Here is an 18,501-nt window from a genome sequence, read left to right on the forward strand (position 1 = left end):
CGATTGGTTCCATTCTGCCCGTCTTTTCGCCAGAATCATCTGGAAAAAGCTCTTGGATTCTGCAAAGTCGATCCCTCGAATTGCCGATGATAACCTTCGTCTAGGCCCGAATCGGTTAGAACCCGCCAAGAACGGATCAGCTTCTCCGCATGCTTATCGTATCTCCCCACGCCGGTACCTACTGAGCATCCCCGGATTCGATGCACACGATCAACCAGGAACTCTAGCATTCGCACAAAAATGCTACGATTCACCCTTCCCGTAAGCTTTCGCACAATCACGCCACGATGCAGCCGTCGCTTCCTTGCGACTGAAGCGCGTCAAAGAGCGGATCATGTTCGCATCGTTGAAGTCGGCCCTCGTGATGGCCTGCAGAATGAAAAGAAGGCCATTCCACTGGAGACTAAGATCCAGTTGATTGAAAAATTGGCACAAACGGGTGTGACCACGATCGAAGCAGGCTCTTTTGTTTCGGCAAAATGGGTGCCACAGGTAGGGTGTTCCAATGTGGTCTTGATCTTGAGCTCGGCTAACGCCGGGGATGCTGCAGATGGCGAATACAGGAGAAATCCTGCAGCATCTCATTAGAACACCACCGCAATCCAAAAACATGATTGCATACAACTACTTGGTACCAAACATCAAGGGGCTGGAGAACCTGGTCAACATCATGGACTCCGAGGGCGCGACGGCCGAGTCGCCGGGCACGGAATCGAAGCCCGCCACCCGGACCGAGGTGTCCTTCTTCACGGCAGCCACCGAGTCATTTTCCAAGGCCAACACCAACTGCTCGATCGCGGAGTCGCTCGAGCGGGCCCGCCCGATCGTCGCGTTGGCCAAGGAGAAGAATATCCGCGTGCGGGGCTACGTGTCTGTCGCGCTGGGCTGCCCCTACGAAGGGCCCGATGTGCCACCTTCCAAGGTTGCCGAGATCACGGCGTCGCTGCTGGAGATGGGTGTGGATGAGGTATCGGTCGCAGACACCACTGGGATGGGCACGGCGCCGCGAACGCTGGAACTGCTCCGAACATTGTCGGCGGCGGGCATCGCCAACAATGATCTCGCGCTGCATTTCCACGATACGTACGGCCAGGCACTGGTTAACACGATCGTGGGGCTGGAGCACGGCATCCGGATCTTTGACAGCAGTGTCGGTGGACTCGGCGGCTGCCCGTACGCCAAGGGTGCCACAGGGAACGTCTCGACAGAGGACCTCGTTCATACTCTGCACAGTCTGGGTATGCACACCGGGATCAATCTCGAAGAGATGTCTCGCATCGGATCCTGGATCAGCAAGGAGCTCGGACGAGAGAATGACAGCAGAGCCGGGAAAGCGACACTCGCACGGATAGCAGGAGAAATGACAACATGTCCATGACTAATGTACAACTAACGATCTAGTCGAATTTTACCTGTAATATAGAAACTTCTACATCAACTAGCTCATCCCAGATCAAAAATCCGTCACCCTCCCTCCAAAACTCCAATCCCCATTGGCTCCCCACCGCAACGGCTCATTCTTCGGCCCGCCAATCTCCCCCGTCTTGGGATTCTTATCCCCTTCGAACTCCGGCTTGAGACCGTAGTTTCGAATGTCCGGATACACGCCGTCTGTCTGTTCAGGAATCTTTTCTTGCGCCGCCGTAGCAGCAGCAGTATCTGGCTGTGGCGACTGGGAGTCTCCGGGTTGGTTAACGCGCGGCGTACTAAATGCACCGGTCGATTGACGCTGGAGCTTTTCGAAAATTTCTTGTTCCTCCTTTGGGAGACGTGGAGGTGCTGGGCCGCTGCCGAAGAAGTTTGGTTTCTTGTCGTCGGTTCCGCGACGGATAAAAGTAGTTGAGAAGAAGCGAGGTAGGGATGGGGAAGCTAGACGGCGGATAATTGCCGGGGTAGCTGTTGAGAGCGGTCGCAAAGACGCCATTTTCCTTATCTCTTGTATGTTTTGTGTCTTCTCAACTTTGCGTGAGAGATCTGATGGCAAAAGTGTTCGGAATCGAGAGTATTAGAGAAGCTGGCGAACCTCGGAATCGCGAAATGGTCCTTAGTAATCAAGATCTTATCGATAACGTTGGATGGGGGAGCTTATCGATAAACATTCTAGTCATCGGTTAAACATTTGACTCAGACGAGGATTTTCTTCGCGTAGACAAGCCATTGCCTCTCATCCTCGAGTTCTGCGCTTTGCAATTCCTGTCTAATTCTGAAGCGCAATGGCTATGCGAGCGGCCGGTCGGTGGTGGCCCTCTGCGAGGTCACTAAGCTCAATCACGGTGCGATCATTTAGTTCTACGCCTCGCGCATGGAGTGACAAATCGGTACGACGAATGGCTCTCCCAACTCCTGTAGAAGAATGCCTCTTGACTGAGTTTCGAGATTTAGGCTTCAAAATCGCTACCAATGCCCGATCCAGGGGCCGACTCCGCGACATCGCGTTTCCTGGAAGAACGGACCCCCTACATGGTGCCGACGTATGTGCGGCCAACGCCGACTTTCGTCAAGGGCCAGGGATGCTACCTCTGGGACTTGGAGAATCGGCGATTCCTGGACTTGACAGCGGGCATTGCAGTTTGCTCCTTGGGACATTCCGACCCTGATATCACCAAGGTGATTGCTGAGCAGGTATGTTTTAGTCCTCCAGGTAAAAAGCTCTGCTGACGTCCAAGGCCGACACATTGATCCACGCCTCGAACCTATACCACAATGCTTGGACGGGAGCCCTCAGCAAGCTCCTTGTGGAAACCACCGTGCAATCCGGCGGCATGAAGGACGCCAAGCAGGTCTTCATCGCCAACTCCGGCACCGAAGCCAACGAAGCGGCGATCAAATTCGCGCGCAAGTATGGCCGAACCGTCGACTCCTCGGGCGCAAAGCACGAGATTGTCTCCTTCCGCAATGCCTTCCACGGACGGACCATGGGCGCTTTGTCCGCAACACCCAACCCGAAATACCAAGCGCCTTTCTCTCCCATAGTCCCTGGATTCAAATACGGCGAATTCAACAACATTGAGCAACTCAACGACCTCATCACCGAGAAGACCTGCGGTGTAATCGTCGAACCCGTCCAGGGCGAAGGCGGCGTCCACCTCGCAACGCCCGAGTTCCTGCACGCCCTGCGCCGCCGCTGCGACGAGGTCGGCGCCGTGCTCATCTACGACGAGATCCAATGCGGTCTCTCCCGCACGGGCTCCTTCTGGGCACACTCCCACCGGCACTTCGCCGGCCCGGAGAAATCCACCGCCCACCACCCGGACATCCTCACCACCGCCAAAGCCCTCGGCAACGGCTTCCCCATCGGCGCCACCATCGTCACCGGCCGCGTCTCCGCGGCGATCCAAACGGGCGACCATGGCACCACCTTTGGCGGCAACCCTCTTGCCTGCCGCGTCGCACACCACATCGTCTCGCGGCTCTCCTCGCCGGACTTGCAAAAGGGCGTTGAGGAGAAATCCGCCCTCTTCACCGCGGGCTTCGAGGCCCTCCGGAATAAATTCCCGGATGTGATTGCAGAGGTCCGTGGTCTGGGCCTTATCTTGGGTGTGCAGCTGTCGGAAAAGTATGTGCCGCGGGCATCGGAGATCCTCGCTGCGGCGAGACAGCGTGGGGTGTTGGTGATTACGGCTGGGGAAGGGTGCTTGCGGTTCCTGCCGCCGTTGACGATTACCGGGGAGCAGATTAGGACGGGGTTGAGGGTTGTGGAGGAGGCGATTGAGGAGGTCGTTGGCCATTAAATCATATCTCTCCATCTAGTCTAGAATGTACTTGTAGATGAAGGAAAAAGAAGTTTCGGGTATTTCGGTGTATACATTGCTCTACCTTCTAAATCTCATGGCAAATGGCGTTATAATACATTCGAGTTTTAAGGAGTGCGGACTCCTTCACCCAAACCCATTAAACCACCGGCTAACCCATCCATCCGTCTGCCGATGAGATCCTCTTCACTCGGCAGACGGGTCACGGAATTGCCGCCGCCGCTGAGGACATGCTCATCTTCGACGTCGTTGGCACACGGCTCGATGGTAGTACTATGCAGGACACCATCCTTGTCCAAGATGGATAAAGTCAATGATCTCTTTGAGAGGGACTTGCCGGATCCCTCGCCCGAGGCGGTCTGGTTGTTCTCGTTGGTTTCCTGAGATTGTTCGCCGTTTAATGACGATGGGGTCTTTTTCAAAGGCGTGAATTTCGACATGTGCATCTCGAGCGGACGGTTATCATCGGACTCGGCCATTGAGCTGCGTCGGGAGCCCAGAGTCGCATTGACCTCTTTACTCAACTGTTGGCTGTCTACACTTCTCCGAGAAGTCCTGCGGTGTGCAACTCCCTCGTCAACGACCGACCTTGCAAAAAGGTCCATGATCCACGCCGCGCTTCGATAAATATGTTTCCAGGCCTCCGGGAAGATCGAGGGAAAGATCATGAATCCATGCGATATACCCGGAATCAGATTGACTTCGACATGATCCTTCTCGTTAAACGCCCGCCGGGCCTTCTCCAGCCCCAGGTCCTGCCGCTCCCGGAATCGATGAAGCTTTGCCTGTCGAATGCGACCGGCAAAGATCACCGTATCATCAACAAGCGGATCCCGTTCGCCTGTGAGGATGTACGTTTTCGGGAATCTCGCAAGGATGGCTTCCGGCGCAAGAATGGGCGAGAGCAGATAGTCCGTCCTGAAGTCGGGACGGTTATGCGGTCCAATATACAGGATAATCATAGCCCGCATCATCTCCGGCGACAGGATTCGGTCGTTAAAGTATGATATCATGGATGACACAGCAAGCCGCGTCTGAATCCGCTGTGGTTGTTTCTCTGCCGCAGCGACCGCTTGGTTGGCTAGGCTGGACGGTGTCCCCTGCGCAGCATTCGAGGGTTTGCCCTCATGCGCTTTATGATTGAAGTAATCCATCGTCACCTCGTCCAGACTTGAGCGAACGTTCGGGGTGAGTCGATTATACTCTTCGCTCTTCCGTCTCAAGACATTTTCGTTGGTCTTTCTCGCTCTCTTGTCTTGGATCAGCGACATCTGCTCTTCGCTCATCCAACTACCGATATTCATGTCAAGTGACGGGTACGCCAGGACAAGTCCTTCCGGTGGCGGTAGAGCGTCTTCCCCGTACTGTCCATGCGTTTCTGAGCTGCCCGACTGAAGGGCCATGATAGTCAAGCCAGTCGCCAGATTACCCCCCGCGCTCTCGCCGGTAATGACAACCCGAGGCCGTACCTTGCCGCTGAAACCAACGCAGCGGCCCCAGCTCTCCATGATGGTCCGGTAGACGTCGTAGCACTCGTGAAGTGCATAAGGGTAGGGATACTCTGGAGCCTTTTTGTAGTCCAGACTGAGTATAGGGACCCCCGTCTTGCCTGCCCACGCCAGCAGCTTGTCATCTGTTACCCGTGGATTCATGGCAACGTAGCCACCTCCAGGGATATCCAGTACCAATCTGGTTTGATTACGCAGCGCATGAAGCGGGCCGTCAAAATAGAGCCACGCGTTGACTGGATCCTTGTAGGATGAACCCCGAGGGCGAGGAATTCTAATCGCGCGAGGTGGGTACTTGGTAAAGCGTGGCCGCAGTAGCCTGGTCGCTGCTGCGAGATATGGCGTTGTCGACTTATTCCATGAAACGCGCAGATGCTCAACTGTCAAGGTTGCTCGCACCCGTCTAACCTTTTCGTCCGCCTGCTCCGCGGCGAACAGATAGTAAATCGAGAAAACGACGGACAGGAAATCCCGTAACCATGCCGGTCGGATCTTCATTGCCGTCCAGAATCCCGCGTCGAGAGCAGTGGTGATCCAGGTTGCACGGAAATAGGATCGCGAATACAAATTTGCCAGCGGTTCCGGGCTCTCAAGCCCCATGATCTTTGAAAAGTTGCGCGAAATGTACAGCCATAGCAGGGTGAGAACCATTGTCTGCCATGGCGTCAACTTCTGCCGAAGTCGAGCAGAGATGGCCCTAATGCCAGGAGGGCCATCACGGTGCCCTCTTGTGTGGGAGTTAGTCTCTTGTAGTCACAGCACATTCAGCCAGACAACATACTTCAAGAGATATAACGACCAAAAACAAACCACCACAGAGACTTGAATTTTTCGAAAGTTCGTCGAGGGTCTGCCCAATACATGATCTGAAACTCTGTTAGGGTGATGTCGGTATCTCTGATCAAATCCACGACTTACCGATCATCTTGAGCTGTGTTACCACACTGGGTATATAATGAAATATATATAACTCTCGACGGGGACAGCCTTTGTTTCAAAGAGTTGCTCGGTGCGATGCGCGAGGATCGGCACCGCTCAGAGACCAAACAAGATTCACATGCGGCCTGAAAACCCAAAAGAAAACGTGGTGTGGTAATTAGATTCAGGTCGTGGGCGACTGTAGAGTAGATACTGTCCCAGTTGCAATCACATGCAAAAGGCCAACTGTGCAGAAACTGTTCGAATCACAAATGGCCACACTGTGTTCCCACATCTATCTAAGTAATACGGTAGGTAATACTGAAAGTATATTCATGGAGAGTATATATATAAGTCATCATAGACTCCAAAGGATGGAGACGAAGAGGAGGTCATCAGCCGGCATTTCCGTATCTGGAATGCCTGGAAATGCATGTGAAAATTAGATCACGTGATCCATGTGAAGCCGACCCGGCGGACCGGATCAGCTTTCCAGATTGGCTGAGGAGACGAGGATGACAATAACGTTTTTCGGGCCATCCTGACTGGCCAATCCTGCCAGAGTCACCGGATGGAAGGGCCGGTCATGTTCGAGTGCAATAGTCCCTGCCGTGACGAACCTGCCAGCCACACAACCAAACCTCAAATGCCATCCCCAAGAATCCCGCAATGCAAATACCACCAGAGTCGCTCACGGTGGTCGCCGATAGCGAGAACTCTCGATCCTCTGGTGGAATGCGATCGCTGATTTCAGCAAATGTGTTGACGTAGACCAGTCCGCCAAGCAGTCCTTCCCAGAATATAATGATAAAGATCAAATAGACGCTGGGAATGAAGTTGAACAGCGAGTGCAAAGTAAGAAGTGCCAAGTTCGCGACTTGGAGAATCGAAGGAAAGTAGAGATTATGCACTCGGAAGAAAGGGGTCGATGATCGGGAAATAAACACTCCGACTTGGTAGATGGCATTATAGGTAGGATAGAATGCGCGGTAGTGCCGAAATGGAGACTCGTCTAGCGGGAATAAAAGGGTCGGCGCAACTCCCTGATTGATAGTATACTCTGCAATGTAAACCAGCAGCAAAGGGAGCATGCTACAGGTGGTGGAGTCAGCAGACGGGAACTGATTCTCAAAGTGTCAAACCTACAATGGGAAAAAGAGACTCTTTGCGCGGTTGAGATTCGCGCGGAAATGGGACCACCCTTGTGCCGCACGGTTGCTCAACTTGTGGTCTACGGCCAGATGATCAGGCGGCCCAAGTAAGCCTTCTCGTTCCTGCCATTCGCTTTCACGACTATGCCGACGACGGATATGCGAGCTGCCAATGGGCTCATCAGATTCTGGCACGGGTTCATACTCGGCTCGGGATCGCGATGACTGGCGAAGAGGGCCAAGCGGTAAAATCAAGAAGAAGCTGACTAGCATCACTGCGGGCAGACAGGCCGAGAACAGCAGAGTACTCTTGACACTGAGGCCGAACGTGGTTGTCGCTAGGGCATACATGCCGGCGCCAATCAGTCCCGCGGCGCCTGTCCCGCTCCCCCATGCTGCCAAACTGAATGGTCCATAGTAATGTGTCAATCCCAGGAAGCTGAGTTCGCCGCCTCCACTGGACAAACTGGCTAGAATAACACCAGATAGCTTCGATGCAATGGTACTACTGTCTGTATAAGGTGGAGTGAGAGCAATCATTAGCATGCCCCAAACCGACAGGGCCACGAAAATGCAGACTCTGATCGAATACGGAACCAAATGTATGAAATACGGCGCCACCAGTTTGGTGGCGAACGAGGGAACGACATCGGCGAGGAGGACGACGCCTTTGGGGACCTCGGGACCTACGAGATCTAGAGCGGCAGACAAGATGATCACGTAGAGGACATTGTTTATCAAGCCTAGAGGAATACAACTCCGTTAGTTCCGCAGATCAGTCGGCCATTTCTCCATCCCGAAGCTCACCAAGAAGCCAAAAAGCAACACAGACCCGAGGGTTGGCGCCGTTAAAAGTGGCTTTGAACCTCTCTCGAAACATGGCCCACGACGAGCTTGGGCTGCCAGGCAAGGGGAGTGGCATCGCCAGGCCAGTCGAGGTCTCGTCAGTGGATTCGGGCATTACATGCAAATGTCCACATTGAGAGTGATTTCGCAACAGGAGGTGCACCTGCGTGCTCTTAGATCTGAAGTGGTCGAGTTGAATTGCGGAAGATATGGTCAGCAGGATGCGGTCACAGGAACTTGGACCTTGGATCTGAAGTACCCTCCTATGGATTAAAAAGTGCAGCGGCTCTTCCAACAAATGGCAAGATGGCCGAGCGGTCCAAGGCGCATGGTTCAGGTCCACCTGAATTCCACTGCATCGCAAGATGCGGTTTCCATGTCTCGAAAGGGGCGTGGGTTCGAATCCCACTCTTGTCAACATCTTTTTATTTTTTTCATTCATTTATTTTTTTCCTTCCCCATACGGAGCACTGAGCTATCGTTTGGATAATAAGACTACTTGACGTATCTAACTACGTGTGGAAGACTGAATGGGCTTTCGTGCTTGGTACTGTGGGCGTTAATTTAGTCTGTGAATCGGTGGGAAGTCCCGTTTGCCGAGTAGAAAAGCGACTTTTCGGAACACGGCCATTTGGCCAGTTGACCTCTTGGCACTAGGTCCCCTCTTGGAATACAATCTGGCCCCCTACCACCATCCAATGGCAAGATGGCCGAGCGGTCCAAGGCGCATGGTTCAGGTCCACCTGAATTCCACTGCATCGCAAGATGCGGTTTCCATGTCTCGAAAGGGGCGTGGGTTCGAATCCCACTCTTGTCAACATCTTTTTTTCTATTTTAATTTTTTCCCCCTCGCTCCTGCACCTGCCAGCTGGCAATTGATGCGCTCAATGTATTTATCCAGTGATCCTTTTCTTGTCTTTGTCGCACCTTACTTTTCCACCGTTGTTGCGGACACCCGCAGGCAGGTTCCGGTGTTTGCGAATACACCTGCATGTTGTACCAGTGTAGCCAGCACCCTTGCTCTCTTCCTCGCAAGGCATTTTCCTCATCGTCCCACGACACGATCGGAAGTCAAGTAAAAATATGCAGGAGGCGCATATGACGTCCTTTGTTCGTTAGATTATTCGGGTACTAAAATAGAACTCAGCTGGCGGCGCATGCATGCAGTTGGCTGGAATGGCAAACAGGAAAGTTGCATTCTGCGAGACATGTTGGATGCCGATAAGACAGTGAACTGTGGCTCTGTTTGTACTGTCTGAGCTCCATTACAATCGTACATATGAAACTTGGCCATAGAATTTGTCGTTTTCTTGGTCATCCCCCGTAGGAGCTTGCCCAGGCGACGGACGGAGCGTATTCACCTGTTCGGCTGTTCCTGGACGAGGCGGGGGAGCACAGAAGGTGACGAGAATGACGAGTGGTCGAGGCAGCACATTTGAAATTCTTGGCTTCTGGCCTAACCGCCTTGGGCTAAGGGCATCCGTCGGGGCCGCAGCTTCTTCCACGGTTATTGGCGGATCGTGATGGAAAGCTCGGGCTTTTTTCTGCCACTTCGCACTGTGCATTGCGGATTGCTCTTTCTGCCCAAGAACTGCCCAGATGACTGGAATGTTTGTGGACACAAATCACAAACCATCGAGATGCCGCTCATGGGGTTGTCTGTTTGCCAGAACCCCGCGGAAGCGGCCATGGGAACCACCCCTCGTCCGCGGTGTAGATCCTGAGTCCTGGAAGGGAACATTTTTCCTCGTCTCCCAGCCTCGAACGTAGCCTCCGCCTCGGGAGATAGACCGACTGGACCGGCCCAGTAATCCTGACAGACGATGCCCAAGCACCCAACACAACAAACAGACACCAACCCGGCGTCCCGGCCACCATTCCTCCCAGCACCGGTCCATGACACTCCCATGGCCGTCTTATCAGACCCTCTGATTGCTGCTCGACACGTCTGGCACGTGGATCATTGGACACCTCGGCCAGCACGCAAATCTCCACAGCCCGTTAGCTTCGTGATTAGCTTGGAAAAATTGATTTCCATCGCATCTCCACCGCCTTTTTCTTATTTTTATTTTTCGTGATCTTCCTTCTCTCTGACTCTGCTGCCCTGCTGCATGCCCAACGATTTTGCGTTTTTCTAGATCCCTTAATACACTGACCTCGTGGACCTTGCGCCTCCCACCCTGTCTCTCCCCCATGACCCGGCCGATCGGCTGATACCATGGATCCTCACCTTCCGCCTTACGCCCTCCCGTCCTTGGTCGGCACGGCGCCGCCGAATCCCGCATCGCGATCGCGTGCGTTTGCCTTCCCGCCGTCCTCGCAACCAGACGCGCGGCTCTACCCCGGCTACAACGGTTTTCAACGCCCCGAATCCAATCCGCCGCGAGCCATCACCCCGTCGTACGGACTCGAATCGAAAACGCAACCGCGATCGATGCCACCCAACGGCTATCCGCCTCGTGTCCTCGCGAACAAACCGCCTACCCCGGGTCTAGAACATGCGCCGGCATACTACAATCGGGAAGGTAGGGTGGCATTTCTCTTCTAATTTCTGTTCCCTGTGCGTCCTGTGTAGACATTGTCGCGTTGGCGGCCGGAGCGCGAGGGTCTTCTCGCGGTCGCAGGCATGGAGACGGGGAGGGGGCACCCACTGGAGACCGCCGTCTACACTGCGTTGGTCTCGCCGGTGGACCGGAGAGGAGAGGCAGATTGCAAAAAGCTCAGTGCCACCAAAAGTGACCAGAGTTACAACTTTGTCCCACATCGGCCCTTGTCCACTGGGGTTCGAAATGCCAGGGCGATCTGCAGGGCCTGATTGGCTCCACTGCGCTCTTTCCCCGGATGCACTAGTCTCTTTTGGGCGAGCTACCATTCCTACCCGATATGGACTAGCGCCTGTGGCCCTTGGACCAGACGAGACCCACGCGGTGTTTTCTGCGACACCTGACCACCTGCTCCCCGTCTCCCCGACTTTCTTTTCATGTTGTGCTGCTCTGCGAATTCCTCCCCTCTGGCCCTCTCCCTCTCCCTCCCTCGCGGTTGCCCTGCAAGATGAATCGCGCTCCCCCATTCGACCAGGCGAGCCGCTCGTTGATTGACCGCCGAGGCAACAACCCCGTGTCTGCTGGTGGTGAGTTGCGGTCAAAGCCGCCAAAGCGAGCTACCCTCGCGGCTCCCCGTCCTGCGTCCACCGCGGCTTTGCTGTTCAAAATAAATGGTTGTCCTGGAGCTCCGATAGATGCTGATGGTTTCGCCTAAGCAGATCTGGCCGGTCCGCGCGATCCCTTCAACCGCCAAATGCGCCCGCCCTCTCCCCCGCACCCATACCAGGCGCGCAACTCTGCATCCCAGCCACCGCCAGCACCGTCGTTCCCTTCGCGCGATTCCAATGCCGGCCCAACGCATCGGCCCGGAAGCAGCATGTCGATCTCGGCAATGCTGGGCTCGGAGCCAGACCGAACCACCCAGGAACCCCCGTCGTCCTCCCTCTTCTCGCGTCCTCCGCTTTCGTTTGGCGCCGGTCGCCCGCCGGCAATATCTCCAGCCTCCACCCCTGCACGACCCGCGTCCTCTCTCGATCAATCCCTCTATCGGCGTTCGCAGACGCCAGAGAAGCTCTTCAACAATGGCCAATCGCCGCGGCCGTTTCAGGCCGGGTCAGGAAATGGTGGCCAATCGCAGCCCCAACTCTCGGACTCGGCCAGATTTGGCGCGGGCAGGCCCGGCCAGCCATTTTCGCAGGTTTTGGACAAACCGGCCACCTCACAACCGTCCACGCAGCCGACAAGTAGTGAGCAGCCATACAATCCGTCCCGTCGCCCCAGCCTGGGCGGTCCAATTGCACGACCGAGCAGTCAGCCCCAAAACGAAGAAGTCCGAGGCTCAACATTCAGTCCGCGGTCACAAACGCACCGGCTACCCGGCTATCCTGAACCGGAGAACCGTCCTCCACCGAGGTTCGGAAGCCTCTTCTCGGACCAGACTCGAGACCAGTCCGAGCGGCAAAGGAATGGCCCGAACGAAAGCGATTCGAAGCCGTCACCACTTGGACCATTTCATCCGCGATTCGGCGCTAACTATGCAGACCGCGAGAGCACACGGCCCTCGCATCTGACTCCCTGGGCCCCCCCGGGGAGCAAACCACCTTCCCCGGAACTGCGCCGGTTTCCAGCTCCCAGCGATAGTGGATCAGGCTTTGGATTTGGCTCCATTCAAAGCTACACCAAGTCTCTAGGATCTGGAGGCTCTCGGCCGCCTCCGCATAGCGCTCCAACATCTGGGGTTTCAATCCAGCCGCAAAGTAGATCAACGCCGCCCCCAAATGAACAGCAGCAATCAATCCCGAGCAAGGTGCAGAATCAACAGAACGGCCCGGCGCCGACTTCGGTCCCCGCGAGCAGTCAGTCGACGGGGTCGGGGACCCCGGCGACGTCAGATGATCAACGTCGGAAAGGGAGCGACGAGCTCTTGCAGCACCGGAATCTACTCGGGCTCGGTCCGGACGGCAAGCGCGCTGGCCGTGCCTCGCCTCTTCCGCAAGCGGTCCAAGGGGCGCAGGCGCAGATCATCGGGGAACCCAATATCAAGGGGGAATTGGGCCGTGTGTTCTCTGGCATTGGCAGCGGTGTCGGGACGAGCTTGGGGTCTGCCTCTTTCAAGCGAGATGGTTCGTCGGGTCGGCCTGACGGCGCCGACGGGGGCCTGATGGCGCGGAAGCGGGCCATGAAAGATGAAGACGGGCAGAGCGAGAGCAACGACCAATTCTATGACCCCAGAACGTCTGCTCTGGTCGCTCGCAGTGGTGCACGACGAGGGAGACATCTTCATCATCACCATCATCAGTGAGTCCTGACCTTCGATTTCCCTCCGTCTACAGTTTGGATTTGCAGCTAACAATATAGCCATCACCATCATCGGTACAGGACTGATGAGGAAGGCCTATCGCGGACGCCGTCCAGCTCGTTGCATCCATTGGCAAGAACGGGTACACCGACGGAATCGGGATCGGGCCCTGGGGGGGTTTTGGCAGGCCATCATCATCATCACCACCACCATCACCACCATCACCATCATCATAACATCTCACGGCCCTCTTCTACTTCCATCCCCCCTGCCCCAACGATCCCACGGGAGGCTCGGGTTGTTGTCAACATTGAGCCATTATTGAAGAGCGTTGCACACCTCCCGCGGCGCCATTTGGGTTCCACTCTCTACGCGCCACGAATTGGCGTGCCTACCGCAGCGGCGCCCGCGGAGAGCCAGAAGTTTGGATACACCACGACGCCAGTGCCGATCCCTCGGTTTGAGGGCAAGGAGAATTGTACGTTCACAGTGCGCGTGCCACGTTTCCGCATCGATGATAGCCACCGCGAGGAGATTTGCGCACGCCGGGCTCTCTGGGGTACGGGTGTCTACACCGATGACTCGGACCCCGTGGCTGCTGCCATTCACTCGGGTTTCATCCGCGGCGCGTGGGGTGAGGACGTCGATATCTCCATGCTGGACCTGGAGATCAAAGAAGGTCACAATCACGCCCCGCCGCCAGATCCCAATGCGCCCGAGGGCGAGAAGCGGCTTCCGCCGGTACCGCCACCGGACAAGGACCTGCACATCACCCTCCTCATCCTGCCGCGACTGGAGCGGTACGAGTCGAGCCTGATGTACGGGCTGAAGTCGCGGGCTTGGGGTGACACACACGACGGGATGAGTTTCAAAGTGGAGCGGGTCGAGTGGGTGGACGAAGGGTCGACCCGTGGCGAAGAGCGCAGCGGCGAGGCGCGCCGCAAGCGCCTCCGCAACATGATGCAGACCGGGCGGATCTGCACGGGACCAACGCTGAAGCGGATGCGTCGACTGACTTTGGGCGGGAGCCAGCTGGCTGCGCCGACGGCCGCAAACACGTCGGCACCGGTGGAGTCAGTTTCGTGATGTGCTTGCGGTCGTTGGCGCATGTACGAGTACTGCTACGAGTAATGTTCTAGTTATTGATTCGATGGGTTGAAGCGTGTGGGCAGAACATGATGGTCTGGATATATAGATCTTTCCATAAGATAGCGACATAGTCATGTGAAATGTTTAATAGTTTAATTATGCACAATAGACGAGGGAATGAATGGATGAATACACGCGTACCTTCATGACGACTTGCGATAAGCTTATCTCCTTTCCAGGACTCGGAAGATTCAAATTTCCACGCCTATCAGAACTGCTGACTAACCGTGTTGAGTTAGTGCAGTACGATTTTTGCCAGTTTAGGTTTAGCGTAAGCAGCAAGGGATTCAATTTTCATCGATCCTGGACGACAAGATCAGATTTTCCAGAGAAAACATTGACCACTCAGTAACAATGGCGGACGTCGAGGCGCCGTCGGCGCCGACAAAGGCCATTACGCATACGACCCCACAAGAAGCCATCGAAGCCCGAGAAGCGAAAAAGCGGCTCGCCGAGGCGAGGAAAAAATATGGCCGCGGCAAGCCCGTCGCCGTTCGAAACATCAAGGACAAGAAGCTCCGCGGTAATCTGAAGGCGCTGGAGGAGCGGTACAAGAAAGCCGCACTGCGGGCACAAGATGCGGAGATTCTACTCGAGAATGAGGCCGGGTTCCTCGAGCCGGAAGGGGAGCTGGAGCGCACGTACAAGGTCCGACAGGATGAGATCAAAGAAAATGTCAGCATTGAGACGGCGAAGATGGGGTTTGAGCTCAAGCTGGAGGAATTGGGGCCGTATCGAGCAGATTATACGAGGAATGGGAGACATCTATTGCTCGCGGGGAGGAAAGGGCATGTTGCGACGATGGACTGGCGCGCGGGGAAGCTGGGGTGCGAATTGCAGCTTGGCGAAACGGTTCGAGATGCCAAGTGGCTGCACAATAACCAGTACTTTGCAGTCGCGCAAAAGAAGTACGTTTATATCTATGACCACTCGGGCATGGAGTTGCACTGCCTCGACAAGCATGTTGAGCCGACGCATCTGGAGTTCCTACCATATCACTTTCTCCTAGCCAGCGTGGTAAGTGTAGTATGAACGCTCTGTTCTTGTTTTATGTCGCTCATTTGGAATATAGTCGACGACAAGCTATCTGAAATATACCGACACTTCGACCGGCCAGCTTGTTGCGGAGATTCCGACCCGATTAGGCGCTCCGACGTCGTTCTGCCAGAACCCTTGGAATGCTATCCTACACGTCGGTCATCAGAACGGGACCGTGACATTATGGTCGCCGAATTCACAGCAGGCGCTCGTCAAGGCTCTGGTTCATCGCGGCCCGGTCCGGTCCATGGCTATCGACCGACAAGGGCGGTATATGGTCTCAACCGGTCAGGACTTGCGGATGAACGTGTGGGATATCCGGATGTTCAAGCCAGTGCACTCATACACCTGCCATCAACCAGGCGCCACCGTTGCCATCAGCGATCGGGGACTCACTGCGGTCGGCTGGGGCACACAGGTGAGCGTCTGGCGCGGTCTCTTCGACGCCGCCGCCGCCGACCAAGGCAAAGTGCAAAGCCCATACATGGCCTGGGGCGGTGACGGCCGCCGCATCGAGACCGTCCGATGGTGTCCATACGAAGATATCCTCGGCGTCACGCACGACAAGGGCTTCGCCAGCCTCCTCGTCCCCGGCGCCGGCGAACCAAACTTCGACGCCATGGAAGCCAACCCGTACGAGACGGTCAAGCAGCGCCAAGAAGCCGAAGTCAAGGCCCTCCTGAACAAGATCCAACCCGACATGATCTCGCTGGACCCCAACTTCATCGGCAACCTCGACACGATCAGCGAGCAGAAGCGCCGCGAAGCGCTTGGCCTCGACAAGGACAAGCGCGAGGACCCCATCGAGAAGCTGCGCAACCGCGGCCGGGGCCGCAACAGCGCGCTCCGCAAGTACCTCCGCAAGAAGGGCCGGACCAACGTCATCGACGAGAAGAGACTCAAGGCCGAGGCCATCCAGCGGGAACGCAGTACCCGCGCGGAGGAGAAACTACGGCGGCAGCGGGAGGAACTTGGTCCGGCGTTGGGGAGGTTCGCAGCCAAAAAGGACTTTTAATGTGTATACATTTCTTTTTGTTCGTGTGTGTTCTGTCTTTTTGGGGGAAAAAAAATCTCTGTGCATTATGGTGGATACCCACTGGTTTTGTTCATTCGGCTTGAAACTCGAGGATGTGATGGCAATACTTATGTTACGACTAGAATCGTTTTGCATCAAAAGGGAGTTGGACTGTGTCGGGGCTTCCGGCAATTCAAAGCAAATATGTCACCGCAAAAACGCCTAATCTAAGGACTGACAATAACCCAAGCATACGTCAAACAACACAAATTCCTTAACTAGGGACGAATGGATGACGCACTGCGTCGATTATGAGAAATCCTCCTCTTGCGCCTCAATATTGTTCTTGATCCGCAGGAACAATGTCGTCTTCCACTTGTCCAGCGTGCTTAGCTGATCGAACTGGTACAGCTTATCGGCGAAGGCGTCCTGGTCGCCATGCTCGATGGCCTGGATCAGGTCGGCCAGGAGAAGATATTCTCTTGTCGATGCGAAGGTCGGGTCGATTTCTTTGTAGCTTTCGAGGGCGCGATTGGCGCCGACGAGATCCTTCCACATTGTTAGCAAAGAAGTCGGGGGAGCAAAACCTCGGGTAGGACCAAAGCATACCGTTGTAGCAAGATGGCAAATGCCAGCTTTGAAGAAATAGTCCTTGACCGACCACTTCAACAAATTGTTATCCACGGAAGACTTGCCGACTTTCTCGTATTGCTCGATCGCCTTGTAATAGTCGCCTTCGAGGGCGGCCAGGTCGGCGACCTTGAGGAAGTATTTGTTTGCAAGCCTGGATTTTGGCGATTAAGAAGAGGTCGAAAAAAAAAAAAAAGCGTCAAAAGGATTACGTACGATGTAGCATTATCACTCTCATACCACTCCGCGGTCTTTTCGTACGCCTCGAGTGCCTTCTTCGCATTCCCAATCTCGACTTCATACACCTCGCCCAAATTCTGCTGATGCGATGCCGCTCGCCGGAAGTTCCCCTTGGAGATGTAATGTTGGATGGCACTCTCGAGGACGCGCACCGCATCCTCGGGATTCGTCTTGCGGTAGACCTTGAACGCCTCTGTCAGGCTGTTCGCCGCGTCGTCGGGCTCATTGAGGTTATTCCGTTGGATATCCGCAGCCTTTTCGAACGCAAGACCGGCTTCCTTGTCTGGAGATCATTTGATTCGTGGGGTCAGCGGATCCGACGCGCGCTTTGGTTTCTCTGGTCAATAAAACGCACTCAGTTTTTGAACTCGGAAAGCGTTTGCGGCTTGAATGTAGAGATCGGCTGCATTCTCGTATTTCTCTGTTCGACCGCCGAAAAAACTGAAGCCTCCTTGCGCGCTTTGAAGCGCTTTATCAGCCTGGATTTCGCCAACGACGTCAGCATCGGATCCGATCGTGAATGTATCGAGGGATAGAATTGACCTTTTGCAGCAAAGCACGCGGATCACCCATGATTCCAGCAAGTCTGAAAGATAATGCAAATCAAAGAATCGATCAATATCAGGATAGCTCTATATTATGTTGTCTGGTTGTTTTGGCGGGGAGTAGTTGCTGACGCAGCTTAGGGTCTCTAGCGGGGAGTTACTTCACCGCCTTCGTTCAGCCTGGAGAGATCGACAACTTCCGACTTTTTTTTGCGTTCAAGCTCACCATCTCCGCAGGATTAAGTACCACCATGATCTACTTGCAGTGCTTTCGCCGCGTCGTTCTTCGCCGCACTCTTCCGATCGGCTTCCCGATTGTCTCGTCGCGATGTTACGCGTCCCAGCCAAAGCAGTCCTCGGTTCAGGATTTAGATTCGCTCCTGTCAAAACCAACGTGGTCGGTGCAATCGCTTCTCCCAGATACGGCCGCGCAGCCTGAAGATTCCTCCATCACCGTAGAGACTCTCCGGCACTTGTTACGGTTGTCGGCTCTCCCACAGCCGAGTAGTAAAGAAGAGGAGGATGCGATGCTGCAGACACTACAATCGCAGATCCATTTCGTGAAGGAGATCCAGGCCGTTAACACTACAAACGTTGCACCTCTACGCAGCATTCGAGATGAAAGCGAGGAAGCTGTCAAGGAGTCTACAATTGGGCTGGACCGACTCAGGGACGTACTGGAAAAGGAACGCGTTGTTGGCCGCAGCAAAAGGATTCAACGCATGCCGTCCGACGACCATGGAAGGCCCGACGATGGCGAATGGGACGGCAATGCATTGGGCTCTGCCTCCAAGACCAAGGGCAAATACTTTGTCGTCGAGATCAAGTCTGGCAATGAGAGTGCCTGAGATGGAAACTGGGAAATTT

The 18,501-nt window shown here is 55.1% G+C and overlaps 10 protein-coding genes and 2 non-coding genes across 12 annotated transcripts; 8 read left to right on the forward strand and 4 right to left on the reverse strand.

Moving 5' to 3' along the window:
- Positions 1-240: 240 nt before the first annotated feature.
- On the forward strand, positions 241-1,378 carry VTN49DRAFT_3546 (uncharacterized protein; the record flags this gene model as incomplete). Its single annotated transcript, XM_069411394.1, has 2 exons — positions 241-492; positions 551-1,378. 2 exons carry the CDS (start codon positions 241-243, stop codon positions 1,376-1,378), a joined length of 1,080 nt encoding a protein of 359 aa, XP_069268017.1.
- Positions 1,379-1,453: 75 nt separating this feature from the next.
- On the reverse strand, positions 1,454-1,924 carry VTN49DRAFT_3547 (uncharacterized protein; the record flags this gene model as incomplete). The annotated part of the gene is made up of 1 exon (XM_069411395.1): positions 1,454-1,924. The coding sequence occupies one exon, from the start codon at positions 1,922-1,924 to the stop codon at positions 1,454-1,456; it is 471 nt and encodes a 156-aa protein (XP_069268018.1).
- Positions 1,925-2,213: 289 nt separating this feature from the next.
- On the forward strand, positions 2,214-3,731 carry VTN49DRAFT_3548 (uncharacterized protein; the record flags this gene model as incomplete). The annotated part of the gene is made up of 3 exons (XM_069411396.1): positions 2,214-2,318; positions 2,383-2,622; positions 2,667-3,731. 3 exons carry the CDS (start codon positions 2,214-2,216, stop codon positions 3,729-3,731), a joined length of 1,410 nt encoding a protein of 469 aa, XP_069268019.1.
- A 128-nt stretch (positions 3,732-3,859) lies between these two features.
- Positions 3,860-6,185, reverse strand: VTN49DRAFT_3549 (uncharacterized protein; the record flags this gene model as incomplete). The annotated part of the gene is made up of 3 exons (XM_069411397.1): positions 3,860-5,987; positions 6,042-6,126; positions 6,179-6,185. 3 exons carry the CDS (start codon positions 6,183-6,185, stop codon positions 3,860-3,862), a joined length of 2,220 nt encoding a protein of 739 aa, XP_069268020.1.
- Positions 6,186-6,662: 477 nt separating this feature from the next.
- Positions 6,663-9,740, reverse strand: VTN49DRAFT_3550 (uncharacterized protein; the record flags this gene model as incomplete). Its single annotated transcript, XM_069411399.1, has 5 exons — positions 6,663-6,719; positions 6,799-7,270; positions 7,325-8,072; positions 8,865-8,928; positions 9,453-9,740. 5 exons carry the CDS (start codon positions 9,738-9,740, stop codon positions 6,663-6,665), a joined length of 1,629 nt encoding a protein of 542 aa, XP_069268021.1.
- Positions 8,476-8,592, forward strand: VTN49DRAFT_t42. The gene has a single exon. It is a non-coding gene; the product is annotated as a tRNA-Leu (tRNA).
- Positions 8,876-8,992, forward strand: VTN49DRAFT_t43. The gene has a single exon. It is a non-coding gene; the product is annotated as a tRNA-Leu (tRNA).
- Positions 9,741-10,393: 653 nt separating the features above from the next.
- VTN49DRAFT_3551 (uncharacterized protein) lies at positions 10,394-10,723 on the forward strand (the record flags this gene model as incomplete). The annotated part of the gene is made up of 1 exon (XM_069411400.1): positions 10,394-10,723. One exon carries the CDS (start codon positions 10,394-10,396, stop codon positions 10,721-10,723), a length of 330 nt encoding a protein of 109 aa, XP_069268022.1.
- A 503-nt stretch (positions 10,724-11,226) lies between these two features.
- VTN49DRAFT_3552 (uncharacterized protein) lies at positions 11,227-14,103 on the forward strand (the record flags this gene model as incomplete). Its single annotated transcript, XM_069411401.1, has 3 exons — positions 11,227-11,305; positions 11,438-13,016; positions 13,077-14,103. The coding sequence occupies 3 exons, from the start codon at positions 11,227-11,229 to the stop codon at positions 14,101-14,103; spliced, it is 2,685 nt and encodes an 894-aa protein (XP_069268023.1).
- Positions 14,104-14,520: 417 nt separating this feature from the next.
- Positions 14,521-16,219, forward strand: VTN49DRAFT_3553 (uncharacterized protein; the record flags this gene model as incomplete). Its single annotated transcript, XM_069411402.1, has 2 exons — positions 14,521-15,183; positions 15,239-16,219. 2 exons carry the CDS (start codon positions 14,521-14,523, stop codon positions 16,217-16,219), a joined length of 1,644 nt encoding a protein of 547 aa, XP_069268024.1.
- Positions 16,220-16,528: 309 nt separating this feature from the next.
- On the reverse strand, positions 16,529-17,662 carry VTN49DRAFT_3554 (uncharacterized protein; the record flags this gene model as incomplete). The annotated part of the gene is made up of 5 exons (XM_069411403.1): positions 16,529-16,768; positions 16,829-17,003; positions 17,066-17,372; positions 17,445-17,568; positions 17,633-17,662. 5 exons carry the CDS (start codon positions 17,660-17,662, stop codon positions 16,529-16,531), a joined length of 876 nt encoding a protein of 291 aa, XP_069268025.1.
- Positions 17,663-17,885: 223 nt separating this feature from the next.
- On the forward strand, positions 17,886-18,482 carry VTN49DRAFT_3555 (uncharacterized protein; the record flags this gene model as incomplete). Its single annotated transcript, XM_069411404.1, has 1 exon — positions 17,886-18,482. The coding sequence occupies one exon, from the start codon at positions 17,886-17,888 to the stop codon at positions 18,480-18,482; it is 597 nt and encodes a 198-aa protein (XP_069268026.1).
- Positions 18,483-18,501: the final 19 nt, after the last annotated feature.

This window comes from Thermomyces lanuginosus, assembly GCF_041956635.1.
Source record: "Thermomyces lanuginosus strain ATCC 200065 unplaced genomic scaffold VTN49scaffold_29, whole genome shotgun sequence".
Classification (NCBI taxonomy): Eukaryota; Fungi; Ascomycota; class Eurotiomycetes; order Eurotiales; family Trichocomaceae; genus Thermomyces; species Thermomyces lanuginosus.